The 19534-nt window shown below is 38.2% G+C and overlaps 1 protein-coding gene across 4 annotated transcripts in view; it reads right to left on the reverse strand.

Annotated features, from left to right (window-relative positions):
• FAM114A2 (family with sequence similarity 114 member A2) overlaps positions 1–19509 on the reverse strand; it is a 37183-nt gene extending 17674 nt beyond the window's left edge. The window contains exons 1-9 of one of the 4 annotated variants that reach the window (XM_068536256.1): positions 19455–19509; positions 15933–16177; positions 15489–15588; positions 14984–15076; positions 12298–12389; positions 10995–11129; positions 10353–10511; positions 9617–9740; positions 5988–6067 (exon numbers count right to left, since the gene is read on the reverse strand). In XM_068536256.1, the coding sequence (XP_068392357.1) occupies positions 5988–6067; positions 9617–9740; positions 10353–10511; positions 10995–11129; positions 12298–12389; positions 14984–15076; positions 15489–15588; positions 15933–16163 (1014 nt within the window). In that variant the 5' untranslated portion in view covers positions 16164–16177; positions 19455–19509. The other 3 variants (XM_068536259.1, XM_068536258.1, XM_068536257.1) reach the window with 3 other exon arrangements.
• Positions 19510–19534: the final 25 nt, after the last annotated feature.

Below are 19534 nucleotides of genomic sequence, written 5' to 3' on the forward strand. Positions count from 1 at the left end.
TCCACTAGATCATGCTCTTTGACATGATCTAAAAAGTGCCCATGACCTACTCTACCTACTTCTCTAGTTTCATCTCTTACCACTTCCCACTTTATGATCTGATAATAATGACCTGTAATATGCCTGTTCTTTGTTCATGGTATTCCCTTAGTCCAAAGTGTCATTTCCATTTTTTTTTTTCCCTAAATCAAGGCAACTCAATTTTCTTTCAATCCTCCACCCAAACACTGTCTGCTCCAAGTAACTTTCAAAGGCATCCCAGGAGATTGGGCACCTCAACAACCCTTTTCTGTACGCCCACAGTCCCCTAAGTACACCTTCAACTTAGTACTTACCAAAATACACTGAAGTTAACTATGTGTTATCTCCTAAATAAACTACATTATTACAGAACAGTGGTAGTATCTTATTTGGATTAGTGCACCCAGATGTTCCCTATAGTGTTGAGAGATATCTACTGTTTTTACCTAGCTGGCATGTATATCTCCTTTCTTTTGGTAGTAAGTTCTAGATTTTTCTCAGTTCATGTGGTTTGGATGGGGTTACTTTCATCCTCTGACTCCAAGGCTTGGCAAATGATTCAGGTTTAGCTACCAAGAAATTAATCCCCCTGTCTATACAGTGATTAGTTCATGGATGTAAAAGTGACCCAAGCTAGGTCAATGGGCATCAGCCTCAAGACATCTCATAAAATTACTGGGAAAGGGAAGTCCTCTTTCTGTTGGAGTTACTCAACTGGAAAAAGTCTCCTGAAGCTGCCAGTAATCATCTTACCATCATGTGGAAAAGCATCCCTAAGAATGAACAGAAGAAAGCAGAGTCAAGAGATGGAGAGAGGACAAGTTTCTGGGTGGAGAGCCATGCCTGAAGCCAGTGTTGCCCCTTAGTTTTCTAGTTTCGTGAGCTAATAAATGTGCCTTTTTCTTAAGCCAGTCTGACTTGAGTTTCTGTCATTTGCAACTGAGAAGAGTCCTGGTTTCTAATGAAATGTTTACTGTCATTAAATTGAGTCATCCACTTGAGTAACTTTATATACACAGAATGTGTTCAGAGCTGTAACCAGGCAATAGGAATCCAGAGAAGACGTTGAGAGTCATTCCAACTGAAAACTGAGAGAATCACAGGTTTTATTACAGACATAGTATTGGGGCTGAGCCTTTAAGGATCAATAAGTGGGGCTACACCCAAGGGTACAACATGAATGAGCTAGAGCAGAACCTGTGAACCCAGACAAAAAACAGACATTGATTTATGTGAGATGGAAAAAAGAAGAAAAACAGAGAGATATAAGGCCACATAAAACAAAAAGAAATCTGATACTATAAATTTAACTTACTTGGAGATATTTTAGTAGGCATAATACATACTCAAAATAACCTCTCTAATAAATACATTAAGTTATTATAACCTATTGTGCCAACTCAATGTAATTGATCATCCCTTTCAAAAAATACCAATGCTTGGGACTTCCCTGGTGGTGCAATGGTTAAGAATTTGCCTGCCAATGCAAGGGACACAGGTTCGATCCCTGGTCTGGGAAGATCACACATGACGCAGAGCAACTAAGCCAATGCACCACAACTACTGAGCCTGCGCTCTACAGCCCACGAGCCACAACTACTGAGCCCACGTGCCACAACTACTGAAGCCCACGCACCTAGAGCCTGTGCTACATAACAAGAGAAGCCACTGCAATGAGAAGCCCACACACCGCAATGAAGAGGAGCCCCCACTCGCTGCAACTAGAGAAAGCCTGCACACAGCGACAAAGACCCAACGCAGCCAAAAAATAAATAAATAAAATAAATTTTTTAAAAAACCAAACCAGGGCTTTCCTGGTGGTACAGTGGTTGAGAATCTGCCTGCTAATGCAGGGGACACAGTTTCGAGCCCTGGTCTGGGAAGATCCCACATGCCGCAGAGCAACTAGGCCTGTGAGCCACAACTACTGAGCCTGCGCGTCTGGAGCCTGTGCTCCGCAACAAGAGAGGCCGCGATAGTGAGAGGCCCGCGCACCGCGATGAAGAGTGGCCCCCGCTTGCCACAACTAGAGAAAGCCCTCGCACAGAAACGAAGACCCAACACAGCCAAAAAAAAAAAAAAAAAAAACCCAAACCAATGCTAGCCACCCTCCACACCCAGAATTCAGTCTGGAACGTCCCACTGATGAGATCTAGAGACTTAGGAATTAAAAGGCACCTTTGAGCTTAGCTTCTCCAACAACTTATTTTTTTTCCAGCTGAAAAAAATGAGGCCTGGAGAACGAATGGGATTTGCCTTCATCACATGTGAGAGTCAGAATAAGAATCAGAACTGTGTTCTCAGACTTTTGCTTCATTGCTTTTCCCCTGCATCATACAGACTCTCATATAAATTCCTGGAAATAATCAGGCCCTGATCCTTAATCATTCCACATCTTAAGTCTCAACACCCAAAATACAAACAATACAAAGACTGCTTTTAGAGAATGACTAGGACTACCAGATAGGTAAGGGGTTACTTTTTAAAAACAATTTATTTATTATGATGATCTATTTGAGCAGAGAAACTATGTCTCTTTCATTACTGTTTCCCTAGCACCTAGCAAAATAAAGGTTTATTGTATATATGTTTATCGAACATCTAAATGTATAACATACTGAGCTAGCTTCTTTAGGACCATAAACAGTGAGTATTTACTATGGGCCAGGCACTTTTAAGAGCTCTGTGTGTATTAACACATTAAATCCTCACAGGAACCCTACATTATCCCTACCTCACAGACAGAGAAGCTGAGGCACAGAGAGGTTAAGCAACTTGCTTAAGACTGCACAGAAAGTAAAAGATGGCAAAGCTGGGATTTTAAGAACTGATAAAGCACAGATCCAGCCTTGAAGAAATTTCAGTTTTAGAATGGGAGGTAAGATACACACATTTAAAAACAAACAAACAAAAACCAATGATAATTTTATGAAAATACATTTGCACACAGTTAAGTGAATAAAGTGCTAAAGAATACATATATCAATAGTATGTTAACTTTTACATAAGAAGGAGATAAGAAAATATATCTGCTTGTCTTTAAAATATATCTGCTTATCTAAAAAAGAAACACAGGAAGGATATGCTGGAAAACAAGAAAGTTTAATATCTAAAAGGAGAGGGGAGAGTGAAGTGGGTGGGAATTGAGAGGGAGTGACACTTCTGAATATATTTTTTGTACAGTTTTGACTTTTGAAAACATATTAATACTCTATATATTCAAAGATGAAATTATATTAACATGGGGAGACAATAAATAAATCATAAATTTTTTTATAGTTTGGTTTTACAGTAGTATGGGCAAAGCAAGGAAAACATTTCAGACGCATTACAGGACTGGGGAAATTAGGAAATGCAGTAATGTTGTTGGGAGACAGAGTTCTTACTATGAAAGAGAGATACAAATGTATAATGGGGAGAGGCAAGGAGGAACCTGTAAGAATGGACTGAAACTGGAGTTATCAGTGTGAACTCATGATCTCTAAAATATGAATGTGAGCATACACATGGACACACACACACACACACACACACAGGTGCACGTATGTGTACTTGAATACATTTCCTAGGCCAACAGGGCCTAGAAGCAAAGATACCCCAAGCAAAGAGCACACCTAGCATCCAGGTTTTGGCCTGTAATATCAAAAAGGAACCATGGCTCCTTGAAGAAAAGGTTCATTCTGGAGAGAAATATGGAAGGTACAAGATCTCGTTATGCCAGAAAGTAAGGAAATACTCAAACAATAATGGGGGTATGTCACACAGGAGTCAGCTTGAAGGACAATTTGAACAGCAAAATAATTAAGGACAGTAATGAATTACAAACCAATGGGGAAAAAAACAGAAACCCATGAGACCATATCAATAACAAACAGATAATAAAGAGATAAGGGGAAAAGGGAGAGCTCTTAATTCTAAGTAGAATGCCGAGAGCTCACTGGTAAATGTGGAGCATGTACTGGGATTGAAACAAATCATCATTCAACAACCATCACAGTAAAAACTGGTGCAGCAAGAATCATGAATAGTTGCTAAATCTAGGACGCTAAATTATGAGGAGCAGGATATTTGTATGGTCTTAAAATGTCTCCCCACAGAAAGCTCATTAGTAGCACAGGAACAAAATCATAACTATACAGTGAAAAATCAAACAACACATCATCATGTGCCTCTAGATATGATACCCTGTGCAGGATACAACATCACTTACAAGAATGCATAACCTGATTTTAATCATGAGAAAACATCAGACAACACTCAAATGAGGAATACTGTACCTTTATAAAGGGGGAAGGGACTTGTATTTCTCAAAAATGTCAAAATCATAAAAGACAAAGAAAAGCTAAGGAACTATTCCAGATTAAAAGAGACTAAAACAAACAAAAAAACAAAACAAAGCAAATACAGATTAAAAGAGACAAAGTACGTGACAACTAAATACAATTCGCAATCATGTACTGGCTCCAACATTAGAGGAAAAAATTGGATATGAAGAACATTATCAGGTCAATTGACAAAACTGGAATGTGGACAACAGATTAAATAAAGTATGGTATCAATGTTAAATTTATTGCAGTTGATAATTAGTGTGGTTATAGAAGGGAATATCCATATTCTTAGGAGATACATATTGAAATATTTAGGAGTACAGGGCTATAATGCTTACATTTTACTCTCAAAAAATAGTCCCAGGGACTTCCCTGCTGGTCCAGTGGTTAAGACACCACACTTCCAGTGCGGGGGGGCATGGGTTCTATCCCTGGTTGGGGAACTAAAGATCCCCCATGCCGCACGGTATGACCAAAAAGAAAGTCCCAATAATAGTAATAACTTGTGTGTGTGTGTCTATGGGGGAGGTGGAGAGGAAGGGATAGGAAGAGGGAAAGAGAGAACACATTTGCAAGCACAAATGATGAAGCAAATGCAGTGAAATGTTAATAGGTGTATCTGCATAAAAGCTATATAAATGTTGTTTGTACTTTTCTTGCAACTTTTTTCTAAGTTTGCTATTACTTCCAAAACAAAAAACACTATGACACAAGCTAGAAAGTGCCGTAAAGTGCTACAGACAAGACAAGGGAGAGGAGCTGCTGAGGCAAGGTTCTGAAAAGCTTTCGTGGAGAATGCAGTGTTTTTAGTGGGCATGGGGAGGAGGGTAACTTCCCTTAAGCATCCTATTCCTTACCGTGGGGTACGCAAGAGGTGACTCTGATGACTAAACAATGGCTATCAGCTCTCCCTGGCCAGGAAGCAATGTGTGCTGCTGCAAACCGATCCTAAGATATTTCTCGAGAAGAGGGTGAAGAAGCAGCAAGCAGCCCAAGACCCAGAGAATACTGTCGCAAGAGCTGGCACTGGCGTATATGTTAGGCGGGTACTACCCTGGAAACAGTATCTCCCGACCCACTCTGAGCTTTGACTGAAGTCCCTCCATGCTCCAGATGGGTGAAGACAGCTCAGGCATCACTACCAAAGACCAAGGCTCAGGCCATGGACTCTCTCATTTCCACAAGCTAAGTGGTCATTATCTGAGTTACTGGGCTCTGGGAAATGGCAAACTCCAGCTACCTAAAGGCAGGGGCCACATCCCATCATCTCGGAATCACTCAGAGCCCTGAGAACAGTGAGCCCTCAATAGAGAACTAGCCCATTGGTATCATGATGGCTGGTGAGTGCTGCCAACTTTAACTGACCAATGCTATGGCCTAATTTAAGCTTTCAGACAAGCAAGCATTCCAAATGGAAACAGGTGAGGATGGCAGATGTGTTGGGGGACTGGGGGTAAGGGGGTGCAGTGTGAGTTTAGCACACTAACCTGCGAGACCAAGAGGGAGACAGGAGGTATGGAACTCAGAATATACCCTCGGTTTTAGTGACATCCTTGCCAGGAATTTACAACCTTACATTCTTTATTCACTAAATATATGTATGTAAAAAATTGAAAATCAGCAAGAAGGAAAACTTACCCTAGTAAGTTTCTCCGGTTTGGAGGAGACATGCAGCTGGGAAAATAGCTCTGTTATCTCTCTGGTAAAGTCTTCATCCCCTAGAAAAACAAGTCCCACATAAAACACTGCAGAAAGACTGGTGAGGATCATTGCAGGGGGAGAGAAGAGGAATGATAGTAGCAGCTGTGGCAGTAACAACAGCAGAAGCAAATTATATGAGCAAGGTGCTTTAGTGCTTACAGAATCCTTTTATGTATATTTTACTGATGAATTCTTCCAATAGGCTTCTAAAAAAAATGCGTCATTATCCCATTTTAGAGATGAAGAAACTAGGGCTTGAAGAGGTTAATTTATATCCCCAAATCTCATAACAAATTAGGAGTCAAACCTTGGGCTTCCCACCCCCAGTCCACAGCCTATGCTCTTTGTATTACATCCTACAAGTATGAATGGAAAAGTGATGAAAGCAGACTACTAAGCGGGTACTAGGCATGTGCTTCCAAAGAAATGGAAATTTAAGCTGGGACATAAAAAACAAGTACAAGTTAGCCAGGAGAATGGAAGAGTTTCAGGCAGAGAAAACAAGTACAAAGATCCAGAGGTGAAAGAAAGCGTGGCAAGAAGTTTAACATGGTTGGGAGTGTCCTAATGGAAGAAAGAGAAGAGGGGTAGAATGAAGCTAGGAAAGTAAGCAGGATCCAGGTAATAAAGGGCATCATAAACCATGATGAAGAATTCAAACTTTTATTAAGAGAATGAGGAGCTGCTGAATGGTTTTACACAGAGACAGGTAGGTCCAATTACAATTTTAGAAAGATCACTTTAGCTCCTGGGTGGGAATGAAATAAAAAGAGAAACATGAAGGGAGGCAGGAAGCCTGAGGCAATATTCCAGGATCCAGATAAGAATAAGGGTAGATAATAAGAAAGGAAGAGGATTCCAGAATGTTGGAAGGATAGTAAGGAAGCTGTTGGAATGAGCTTGATGAGCGATGATGTGGAACATGGAATACTTAATACCTGAGAAACATGCAAACAAACAGGTGAGTCAAGATCAAAAACAATCAACACATCCAAACAAACGACAGGAAATGGCTCTTTTCCTCTCTATTCATCTAAATCCTATCCAATATCCTCTTTGAAGCCCAGCCCAAGTTTTCTCTCCACCAAAGACTACAGAGAGAAATCCTGTACACAGAAATCTCTTAGCACTTACAATCTATATGAGTATTTCTTAGTCACCAGTTCATGGTTACCAGGGCAAATTAGTACTGCTTCATACATGTTTTCTCCCCAGAATCCTTAGGAAAAAAATCTGTCTTGGTTCTTCTCTCTCCATCTGCTCTTTTGTCCTCTCTTGGCATTCAAGGCAGAGAATTCAAAGGGTTTAGTGATCCCAGGTATAACATAGTTTGGGAAAAGCTCATCTCACTAAATGATACAACTGTGACCTATATAACTCATGTAAACAACTCCTAAATCATATTCTACTAAAAACCTGACTCTCAGGAAGGCATTTTGCTTTCCCAGCTAAGCTCTAAGTTATTTGAGACAAGGGATGGATCTGAATCCAAGTGGGATGCAAGCACCTCAAAGGGTTCACAAAAAATAGAGTGCAGGAGGAAAAAAATGCAACTTTTACTTATAGTCATTTATCTCATTCTTCAAGAAGTACTTTTTTAGGATGTACTTTAGAATGTAAATAATATATTACTATGGTAGTATATGTGTATAATTTATACACATTCAAATACACACATATTGGGTCTAAGTGCTCAAAAACCTTTTACTGCTAAGGGTTGATCAAAAAATGTTTGCATTTGCAACATGTATAGACCCGGAGGGTTTTATGCTTAGAGAAATAAGTCAGATAGAGAAAGACAAAAACTATGTTATCACTTATATGTGGAATCTAAAAAATAAAACAAATTAATATTAAAAAAAATAATAAGGTAAAATAAAATACAGGGGGAAAAAATGGAGACCCTTGTCGTGTAATCCCCACAGACTTGAGCATAAAAACCAGTTGTTGCATTAGAATAAAGTATGTAAGGATGGAAGGGAGACAGGGTTAGTGCTTTGGAGGGACTCAGGAGAGAGGCTGGCACCTCAAGCAGGAAGTCTCCTAAAAAAGTGAAGGCACTGAGTATATAAGATAGAGGGACAAGGGCTAAGGATGCTGATAGAAACTGAAGATGATCAACAGCACCAGAACTAGGTTCTGTGGTTTTCTCTCCCCTCTGCTACCACTTTTTTAAAAAAAACTTCATTGAGATATAATTAAATACCAAGGTCAGTGTTGCATTCTCAACCAAAATCACTGGGGAGGGCCACTGGGAAGGGTGGCATGCAGCACTCCAGTGCTATCTTTGCAGAATCCTGATCTCAGGCAAACAGTTAGGGAATAAAAATATTATAGACACAAATCCATCTGTTTAGAAATTCCCTTAGAGTCCTCTGAATGGTATTTAAAGATCAGGATTTCTGATCACTATGTGAAGCCAGATGTCGACTAAATTAAACAAACCCTGTTAATGGCACTATGTACAAATAACCTTAATTAAGTTCATAAATAACCAGGGATTGTCACACCAGGGCTTAGTTACGAACAATGGAGCAACTTAAGCAAATCAAAATTAATTTATGGGTTTCCTGCTAAGTGAGACTTTGAAAATGCAGATCTTTATTTATTCACTTATGCCATCCTAATAATGAAAATAATAGCCACCATTTGTTGAGTGTTTACTATGAGCCACACATTAAACATAATATTTCATTTAGTCCTTAAAACAAACTGAGAGGAATTAGCTACCTCTGCTTACAGTTGAGGAAACAGACACTCAGGGTTAAGTAATTGCACAAAGTTGCATGGCTTAATAAATGGCAGATCTTGATATAGAACCCAGGTGTAACTCCAAAACCCAAACTTTTATCCATCATGCTTATTGCCTTCTCAATACCACAAGACAGCTTTAAAAACTCATATTCAAGGACCATTTCATATCAGGACTCTTTATATAGAGTAAGATACCATTTAGCAAGATATTACATAACCAGACAACTGGTTTAAGAAGACGTGGTATATATACACAGAAGGGACTACTACTCAGCCATAAAAAGAATGAAATATTGCCATTTGCACCAACATGGATGGACATAGAGATTATCATACTAAGTGAAGTAAGTCAGAGAGACAAACACAAATACTGTATGATATCACTTTTATGTGGAATCTTTAAAAAAATAGTACAAATGAATCTATATACAAAACAGAAACAGACTCATAGACACAGAAAACAAACTTACGGTTACCAAAGGGGAAAGGGGAAGGGGGGATAAATTAGGAGTATGGGATTAACAGATACAAACTACTATACATAAAACAGATAAGCAACAAGGATTTACTGTATAGCACAGGGAATTATATTCAATATCTTGTAATAACCTATAATAGAAAACAATCTGAAAAATATATGTATATAATTGAATTACTTTGTTATACACCTGAAACTAACACAATACTGTGAATCAACTACACTTCAATTTTAAAAAAAGAGTTAATGTAATTGGAGAGATTTATTTCAAGGACAATCACTGCATATAAACACACTACATCCCTCCCACTCAGATGCTGGATTTCCATGTTACCTTTCTTCTCTTCCTCCTCTTCCTCACAGAACTCTGCTAGGGAAAATGCTTCTTTGAGTTGCTCCAATTCAAATTTTAGAGTCTCTAATTCTTCTCCACTTAGAGAATTAAGAATAGATTTCACCTGAATTGATATAAAATAGTAAGTGGGAGTATGAGAGAAAAAGAAAAACATTCTCAAATGGAGAAGAGGCTATGGATCATATTAAAATTAAAACTATGAGTTCACAAGCTCTTCCTTAAGAACCTTAACACAAGAGGCAGGTCATCACAGAAAGGTGTGGAGAATTGTGCTTCCAAAAATAATATAAGCCAGAAATGTCTGGAAATTATTAATGCTTAACAACAGCTTAGAAATTAGGAGGAAATGAAATAGTCTTGAATCAATTAAATGCTAACAGGTAACTGTATCCAAATTGGCAGCTTAAGCCAAAGAAACTTATAAAAAGAAAAAAAAAGAACAAGATGAAGGAAAAATAATAGATGTGCTATTAAGACCTCTTCGTTAATCTGTCCATTTTTGTTTAAATTTAGAGAAACAACACTTGACTCATTCTATTTCTAGCAATTAGTTCAAATATTAGTTTTTTTGTTTATTTTGGTATAGTATTTTCAGAGAGTCTCAACCCTCTACCTGACATACATTTCATCTTCCAACTGCACAAAAGGAAAAGAGACTATGCAGTGTGCTTCTGCTTAAAGACTACTCCAGTTGAAATTTTTGGTTTGGAATTACCTTTATTTCACTTTCTCCGGAGAGCATCTCCAGAGCTTCTAGATGTGAAAGGCCTTGAAATTCATCAAAGAGTAGCCCATAATGAGTTTTCTTGTCTGTTTCCATGGTAACCTCATTGGCAGTCCATAGCTCTTCTTTCTCCTTTGCCTCTCGTAAAACCTGAAAGAGGTCGAGGCATTACACTGCAACAAGTAACAAGAGCTTAAGGGTGAGTTTTGAAAGTTGAGGGAAGCAAACTGAGATGGGTAACACTGCCCTTTCATTCTTGGAATTGTGATTCAAATCGGATAGGCTCAGGAGCTGCAGGGAAAATATGATCACATAATTTGCTCCTAGACAGGGTAAATAACAGCCCAGAAACCAGGTGTTTCTCTGACAGTGGTTTTACCATTAATCTAATAAAAACCCTGAAAGGGCTTGGCATCTTATATTGCACTGACAAGAGGCTCCTGCAGAAAGGAAAGAGGAGGAAAAAAAAAAGAACTGGGCATTTTTCTAAGCATTAGAGCTGTGCATCCCCTTACCAAAAGCAAAACAAAACAAAAAAACACTGAAAAGTCCTCAAAAGGAAATAATAACAAGGTCCCAAATTACCAAAGGCAAAAATACAGATCAAAATACAAACAGGAATGCAAACAGTACCTGAGACAGTGTGGAAGTCCGGTTCATCAGACCCTTGGTTCTTTTAAATCCAGGATCCCCTTCTGCTATTACATCCATTGTCTTTTTCCCAATGAATTCTAAGGCATCCAAACCCCCACTGATAACACTCTTTCCCTAGGAAACACATGCAACCTCATTACAATAATACTGAAAAAAGACACCTGCATGTTTTGATTTCATAAAATAGTGGCTAACAATAGCAACCACTGGCAAGAACAAGGAGCAATTAAAACAATCATACAGTGCTTGTGGGAATGTAAAGCAGTATACCCACTTTGGAATATTATTTGTCAGTATCTACTATAGCTGAACATATGAATATCCTATGACCCAGCAACTCCACGCATGGTTAAATACTCAAAAAAATGTGTAGAGGTTCATCAAAAGACATACAAGAACACTCACAGCAGTACTATTATAAAAGCTAAAAGCTGGAAACTACCCCAATACTTACCAACTCTGGAATGAGTAAATGTTACATAGTCACTCGATGGAATACAACAAAGAAAATGGAATACACCACACAAACTATACCGTGGATAAATTATACAAACATAATAATGAGTGAAAGAAACTAGATACACTAGGGTACATTCTGTATGATTCTGTTCATACAGCAGGGAAAATTAATCTATGATGGCAGAAGACTGGATTGTGGTTATCTTAGACGGCAAGAGGGGGAGGCACAGAAGACTGGGAGACGGCACAGGGGAGACATCTGATATACCACCCTGCTGTTGCTTAGTCTGAATGTGTTCATGTCGTGAAAATTAAAACTGAACACTTATGATTTCACTTGTCTGTATACAGATTATACTTCAATAAAAAGTTAAAATAAAAAAGTACTAGCTATCTATCCTCATGTAGGAAAGATATTAAGCTTCCTATTTAATCCTTTCAAAAATGTTTCTAATCATCTATAGTTTTATAAGTATTTATCATAAACATCTCATTTTCCCTTTGCCTAAAAGATATAATTATGACAAAAATATTTCTGTAAAGCAGAGATGTTTTTCTAGGGCCACCAAACTAAGAATTCTTAGTCCATAAAATATTATGTACATTGCCTCTCTATTACTCATTTCCTGCTCCCTCTTTTACTTCTTTTAAGTTTTCAAGTTAGCTCTCACTCTACCCTAAGATCAAAGTGAATGATCTTCAGCAATTTGAACTCCCATAAGAGGAATCAGTCCCCATGACTTTTCAAGGAAAAGAAAGAGAAAGAGACAAAAACCCATTATAATCATGGAAGGAAGCAGGCCACCTTGCAATTTTTACTCACTGTGCTCTGAACAGCAGTAGAGATGGTTGAGAATACCCCAAATGGCCCACTCATTGGAGAGGAGTTTTCATTCTCTTTGGCATTTGTCTCTCCTATAGGGGGGAAGGGATGTGTAAATATGAAGAGATAGTCCATAAATAGTTTTGCTTTATTAGCATCTATATGAATTTTTAAAAATTAGACCTTATTTCCAACACACAAGGCCTTAGTACTTTTTGTTTTATTATTTTAAACCATTTGCCTATTTTAAAATAAAAGTTAAGGCAGTTTTTCATTTTCATTTCAAAAACAAAATCCAGTCTTTTGAAAAACCTACTGACATATATAACAGACTATATACTGTGTGATTCCATTCATATGATCTTCTGCACAGGTAAAACCACAGGGTCAGAAAACAGATCAGTGGTTGCCAAGAGATAAGAATAGGTGGAGGGGAGTGACTACAAAGGGACATGAGGGGATTTTTTTTTTTGGTGGGGGGGAGGAATGAAAATATTCTTGTCTATACAAATATAAGAAATATTCTATATCTGTATAATCACAATGGACTGTGATTACACAGCATAAACAGGACGGTATGTTTGTTAAAATATGTAAAACTACATACAGTTGGCCCTCTGTTCTATGGATGCTGAACCCGTGAATACTCATTTTATATAAAGAACTTGAGCATCTGAGGATTTTGGTATCCACGGGGGGCTCTGGGAACCAATCCTCCCATGGATATCAAGGGATGATTGTATCTAAAAAGAGTGAACTTTACATAAATTATAACTCAATAAATGTGACTTTTTAAAAATCCGGTCTACTTTAAACTTTATCCTGGAAAATTATGCTTCTTCACAGGATTCAGACATGCATTACAAAGATTTTTTTAAAATCTGTTCTATTTTATTAACACTAAAGTCTCTTACAGGAGATCAACCAATAGTCTATTGTAGGGAGGACTTCTACTTCCAACTATGATGGATTATCTGGTGTCAGACTTGCCCTTCTACCATAGCATCTAGAAAACTGGACAAAACATAAGAAACAATTATCTCCAGACATTGGACTACAGACCGTACTGTACTATGGTTCAGGAGAGAAGAGAAACAAACGATGAGAACTCTATGATTGGCTTGCTTTCCAGACCACAGCACAGCGAGGGGAAACCCAAGCAGAGCACGACAGTCTTATTAAGTAGAAGAGACAGAGACTGGAATCTAGGAAAGCTGAAGCACCTGGAATTTGCAGGTCGGAGTACAAGCATACCTCATTCTATTGCACTTTATTGTGCTCTGCAGATACTGCATTTTTTTTTTTTTTCTACAAACTGAAGGTTTGTGCAACCCTCCGCTGTCAGATAATGGTTAGTATTTTTCAGCAATTAGGTATTTTTTAATTAAGGTATGTACATTATATTTTTGACATAATGCTACTGCACACTTAATAGCCTACAATATAGTATAAATTTTTATATGCACTGGAAAACCAAAAAAAGAATTTGTGAGACTCGTTTTTTGCGATATTCACTTTATTGCAGTGGTCTGAAACTGAATTCACAATATCTCCAAGGTATGCCTGTACTGGAGAGGAGGGAGATACAGAGGTAAAGAGTTCCAACTATCTACAAAGGAGTGCCCTTGAGTCTTTGGCTGAATACTAAGCTGTTCCTGCACTGGAAAACTCCACGATACTGGGCAAAGAACTGCCATGGGGCTATAAACTAAACAATGCCCAAAGCTCATGCTAGGCTGAGAGACATCTGACTTACAACCAATCAAGTAGAGAGACCTAGTTAAACACCTGGAAATTAGGTAGAGACCTCAGAAGGGTCAGAGACTTAGTAGTTGAGCTAAACTAGCATTTAACAATAAAGGCTACTCTAGAATCACCCTCAAGAAGTTTAAAATCGAGACCAAAAGATCAATCTAAGCTACAAATATCTTAACTGCCTTCCAAACAAAACTCACACCCTTTAAAGGACTACAAAATCCACTCAGCAAGGTAACATTTCTAATGTCCAGCATCCAATCAATGAAATGAAAATGTTATCTATATGCAAGAAAAAAAATTGGTCAATAGAAACAGATTCAAATGACAGAGATGATAGTCAAGGACACTAAAATATATACATAAGGAGGTGAGAAATGGAAGACAAAAAAAGAAACAAATGGAATTTCTAGAGTTGAAAAAAATCTAAAATTTAAAAGTCACTGAATGGACTTAACAGCATTAGACACAGCAGAAGAAAAGATCAGTAAACCTGAAGCCACAACAAAAACTATCCAAACCGAAGCACAGAGAAAAAAGGCTTAAAAAAATGAACCACGGAACAGCACCAAAACTAACACATTAAAACATTTTTTCATGCCACAGTAGATTCAAATTCAGCTAACTCTTACTGGGCTCTTACTCAATTGTGCCAAGCACAAAGCTAGGCAATTTTTACAATCTACATTCATGGCTTTAGTTATTTAATGTTTGTAACAGTCCTCTGCAATATAAAATATCATCCCATTTCATAGATAAGAAAAGTAAAGAGACACCTAAGTGGTTAAAGCCAAAGATTCCAAATCCCATTTCTCATCAGCCCCATGATGCCCTGAATATCAGACAGTCAAAAAACATCTACTGAAAAAAATGAGCTTAACTATTCCATTTCAGTTTATAATTCTAGGCCTTAATGTTTCCATATACTGACCTGTTGCATACTGGACTTCAGATGAAATTTCACTGGGACTAGGGATTCCAAGGGAAGTCTCTGCCTTCTCAATAACATTTGAAATACCTTGTCCTAATAAGAAAAAATAACATTTTTATATTTGAATTTATTTGCTACTAGTCACCAAAACTGAAGAAACAAACTGAAAATTAAAACCACAGATTTTCAAATTCATTACAACCACAAGACATGTTATTTTGACCATATATAACTAATCTTTGGGAGTGTATCCTTACCAAAGGGAAAAAAAAATTGATTCATTATCACCGAAGAATAGTTTTATATTAATTCCTAAATGTCAACCTTCTAATGAAAAATGTTACCAATTCTAGTGGCAGTATAAATCAGCGCATCATTACTAATGTATCTTCAAACTATAAAGCCTTTGAGTAATCATGGAAGAAGAATGATTAACAAAGTCGTTTTGAACACAGATCTGTAGCAAAATGCACACAAAAATTAATAAAATGACTGAGGACCTTACCTACTGTGGCTACTGTAGCTGAGGCTGAGGAGAGCAAAGACTTGCCCCAACTGCCCCAATAGCCCCATCCGGTCTGGGGTACATCTTTGGAAACAGTCTCCTATTTTTCCCAGTAGCCAGAAAAACAAAGGCAAAGAAAAATGGAAAAATTAGAGGAAAATAAGAGTGTATATACAAGGTAGCTAATTATTGGCCAAAAGTATGGGTGAACAGATACATATTATTTGGCTCAAGAAGTGTATTGCTTGACTGACAGATGTATGTTACCTGCAATGTAAGCATCACATAGCAAAGGCAACTACTCATAAAAGCATTTATAGAACTGAGAAAATTGTTTTATGGTTATAAAAGGAAAGAAATGGGTGCAATCCCGATTTGGTATTGATTCCATATTCCTTTTAACCCTAATACTTTTTAATCTCAATGTTTTAATAGATACTCTACTTTGCCTGCAGCCTGTGATATCTGAACAGGGAGAACGTCTGAAGTCTCAAGGTCACTGGAAGGTTTGGACTCTGGTCTTTTCCGAGTAGAAGCTACAGGTTCTGATTTACTCTCTGACTTGGCACTTTGGTCAACTGACGCAAAATTCTTGGTTGGCTCACAGTTCTCATCTTCAAGGATGGAGGTTGCTTCAGTTATCCCTTCAGTCTCAATATCATCTTTATCCGACATGATTAGATCATTGCCTGGTAAAATAAAAGTCCCCCACCCCAAAAAAGTTAATTATATAAGCTTGTTTTTGGTAAAAGTTACTTGAATAAACTTTTTGAGATTATCGAGTCACATGCAGGTGTAAGAAATAATACAGAGAGATCTAATATACCCTTCACCCAGTTTCCCCCAAGGGAACAATTTGTGTAACTATAGCATATCACAACCAGGATACTGATAGATACAATCTCCCAACATTACTCAGATTTCACCAGTTTTACATGTACTCATTTGTGTGCGTGTAATTAGTTCTATGAAATTTTATCACATGCACAGATTCATGTGATACAGAATAGGATTACCACAGTCAGGATACAGAATAATTCAATTACCAAAGTCAGGATACAGAATAATTCAATTACAAGGATCCCTTGTGTTATCTATTTTTAGCCACGTCCCACCCTCCTCCTAACCCACAGCAACCACTGATATTCCCCATCTCTATAATTTTGTCAATTCAAGATGTTATATAAATGCAATCACACAGTATGTAACCTATTGAGATTTACTTTTTTCACTCAGCATAAGTCCCTCAAGATTCATCCAAGTTGTTGTACCACTAGTTTCTCCCTTTTTATTGCTGAGTAGTGTTCCTTGGTATGGATGTATCTCAGTTGTTTCACCATTTACCTGTTGAAGGATGTCTGGGCTGTTTCCAGTTTAGGGCTATTACAAATAAAATGGCTATGAACATTTATATACAGGTTTTTATGGGAATATAAGCTTTCATTTCCCTGGAATAAATGACCAGAGTGCAATCGATAGTACTTGCTTAATTTTATAAGAAACTGCCATACTCTTTTCCAAAGTAGCCGTACCATTTTACATTCCCACCAGCAATGTATGAGTAATCAAGTTTCTCTTCATTCTCACCAGCATTTGGCAGTGTTATTTTTTATTTGAACCATTCTGATATAGGTGCACTATGACAGCTTAATATGGCTTTAAGCTTTAAGTTGCATTTCTCTAATGGCTAATGATATTGAACATCTTTTCATGTGTTTATTTGACATCTGTATATCCTCTTCAGTGAAACAGCTATTTTTATCTTTTGCTCATTTTCTAATTGGATTGTTTTTTACTGTTAAGTTTTGAGAGCTCTTTTTATATTCTAGATTCAAGTCCTTTGTCAGATATGTGGTTTGTAAACATTTTATCCCAGTTTGTAGCTTACCTTTTCATCCTCTTCATAGAGCTTTTCACAGAGCAAAAGTTTTTAATTTCAATTTATCAACTTTTCCTTTTGTTGACATTTTTTTAAAATCTTATAACTTATTAATCATTCCTACCTCAATTTTTCAGAGAGAAGATTATGAAATTTAGGCTACCAGAATAAGATTTACATCAGACCAGCTTTTGAATAGCAATGTTAACAAATTCAATTCCTTCCAGAAGTACGGCTCTTTGACAATTAAACCCAAGATATTATTGGTGTTTTTACAAGGAGGATATGCTGGTTTCCAGGATAACCAAGTATTACCAGGGGAGAAACAAACGTGTCTCACACATACATACACACGCACACACACACACCCAGACCTCGGTATGTATAAGCACACGTTTTTACCAATGTATACTAACCACAAAATTAGACCCAACCCATCAATGCTATCAAAACATTTCTAACATACTAAAAAAGAGACGTACTAACAACTAAGGCAGCCTGGAAGTAGCACTATAACTGAGGTACACACAAAATGTTAAAAGAACAGAGAGCAAGAAAAAGTATGCTAGGATCAGGAAATAACACTCATGAACTTTAAATACTTGAAAAAAGCATAGAATAGTGATCACAGACTGGGATGTTGAGTCCCAAATCCAGCCTACAGATTTTTTCGTTTGGCCTGCACAGTGCTTAAACTTTTTTCTATACTAATTGGCAACATATAAAAATCAGAGTTCGTGTACAAATAGAAATTTCCAATTTCCCTTGAAAAACTGAAAGATGTGGCGACACTGGGCCCACATTCGACTTGTTAATAACTAGCTCATGCCAGATATTTGCTGGGGATCTTTTAGACAAGGTAGAGTAGTGTTCTCTAGTTCCCCATAATCTCCACCCAAATGCACTTGACTCGTTTATTTTACCTGATTAGCCCCTGTAGGCATCTGAACTTGTAATACCTGCCTTAAAGGGCACTTAGGATTCTGACAGATGAAGATGCCAATGAGAGAATTCAAGGGTGTGTAAACAACACAGGGGAAATCTCAAAGGTCTGAGGTATGACAGCGTGGAATACAGACAGATACCAGGAGTAGTTAATATGGCAAAGAGAATGATGGGGAGGTGTAAGGCTAGAAAGGCAGATTTATATAACATCCTTGATCCTAGACCATATGGTATATGATATACATACGTTTCCAAAACACATAGAAAAAAACAATCTAGATACAACTATCCATAGACATAAAAACCAACTGTGAAACACTCATTCATTTACTTGCAAACATTTTTTTTGACTACCTGTTGCATGCCAAGCTCTGGAGGCTGAGAACTAATTTAAGACACAATTTCTGCCCTACTTGCTCCAGGGGCCTAATAGGAAAGGCTACACAGTTCTTGCACAAAGTTCCATCAATGTTTCTTGTAGCTGAAACATTGATGGAATATCTTTTTGCTCTCCTTATGCTCTCTCCAAGCTACAACACACGGTAATATGCATGTAACATACACATTATATACTATATATAATATGTAGTTAGGCTGACACTCTTCCAACTCTGTACTTGAGTGACTGTGGGAAGTTAGTTCACCTATCTGAGTCTCCGTTTCTTCATCTGTAAAAGGGGGAGAGTACTACCTACTTGCCAGGATTCCTAGAAAGACGAAATGACCCGGTGGATGTGAGGGGTTCGGAACAGAGCCTGGCCCGTAACCCGTCACGGGTAAAAGCTGCTGTTAGTACCTGGTGGTTGTCTGGAGGAAGCATTACTATTTTTACTAATATAACGATTTGTCTCGAGATGTACAAAATCCGCTCTCCCTTCTTCCTAATTACAATAACAGGTGCCAAACCGGAGTTCTGGTGTAAGCCTGCGCTCCTAAGTTCTCCGACGCTGACAACGACGAGAATTCCTCACCCAAGCGGAGCGCTTCAATGATCAGAGCGCTTCCGCAGCCTCAGCGTCCACCGCGAGGCGCCCGCCGCCCAGCCCCAGGCCGCTTCCTCCCCTTCCGCGTCGACCCCGAGACCCCGCATCCGGCCCGCCTCCTCCCAAGGAGCCCCGTACCCAGCCCGCCGCCACCCTCACCGCCTCCTCAGCCGCAGAGAAGCCGCTCCCTACTGCCCCGGAAGTCCTCCTTCAGGACGGAGAAGGCCTTGCCTACCCGA

This window comes from Eschrichtius robustus, chromosome 2 (assembly GCF_028021215.1).
Source record: "Eschrichtius robustus isolate mEscRob2 chromosome 2, mEscRob2.pri, whole genome shotgun sequence".
NCBI lineage: Eukaryota > Metazoa > Chordata > Mammalia > Artiodactyla > Eschrichtiidae > Eschrichtius > Eschrichtius robustus.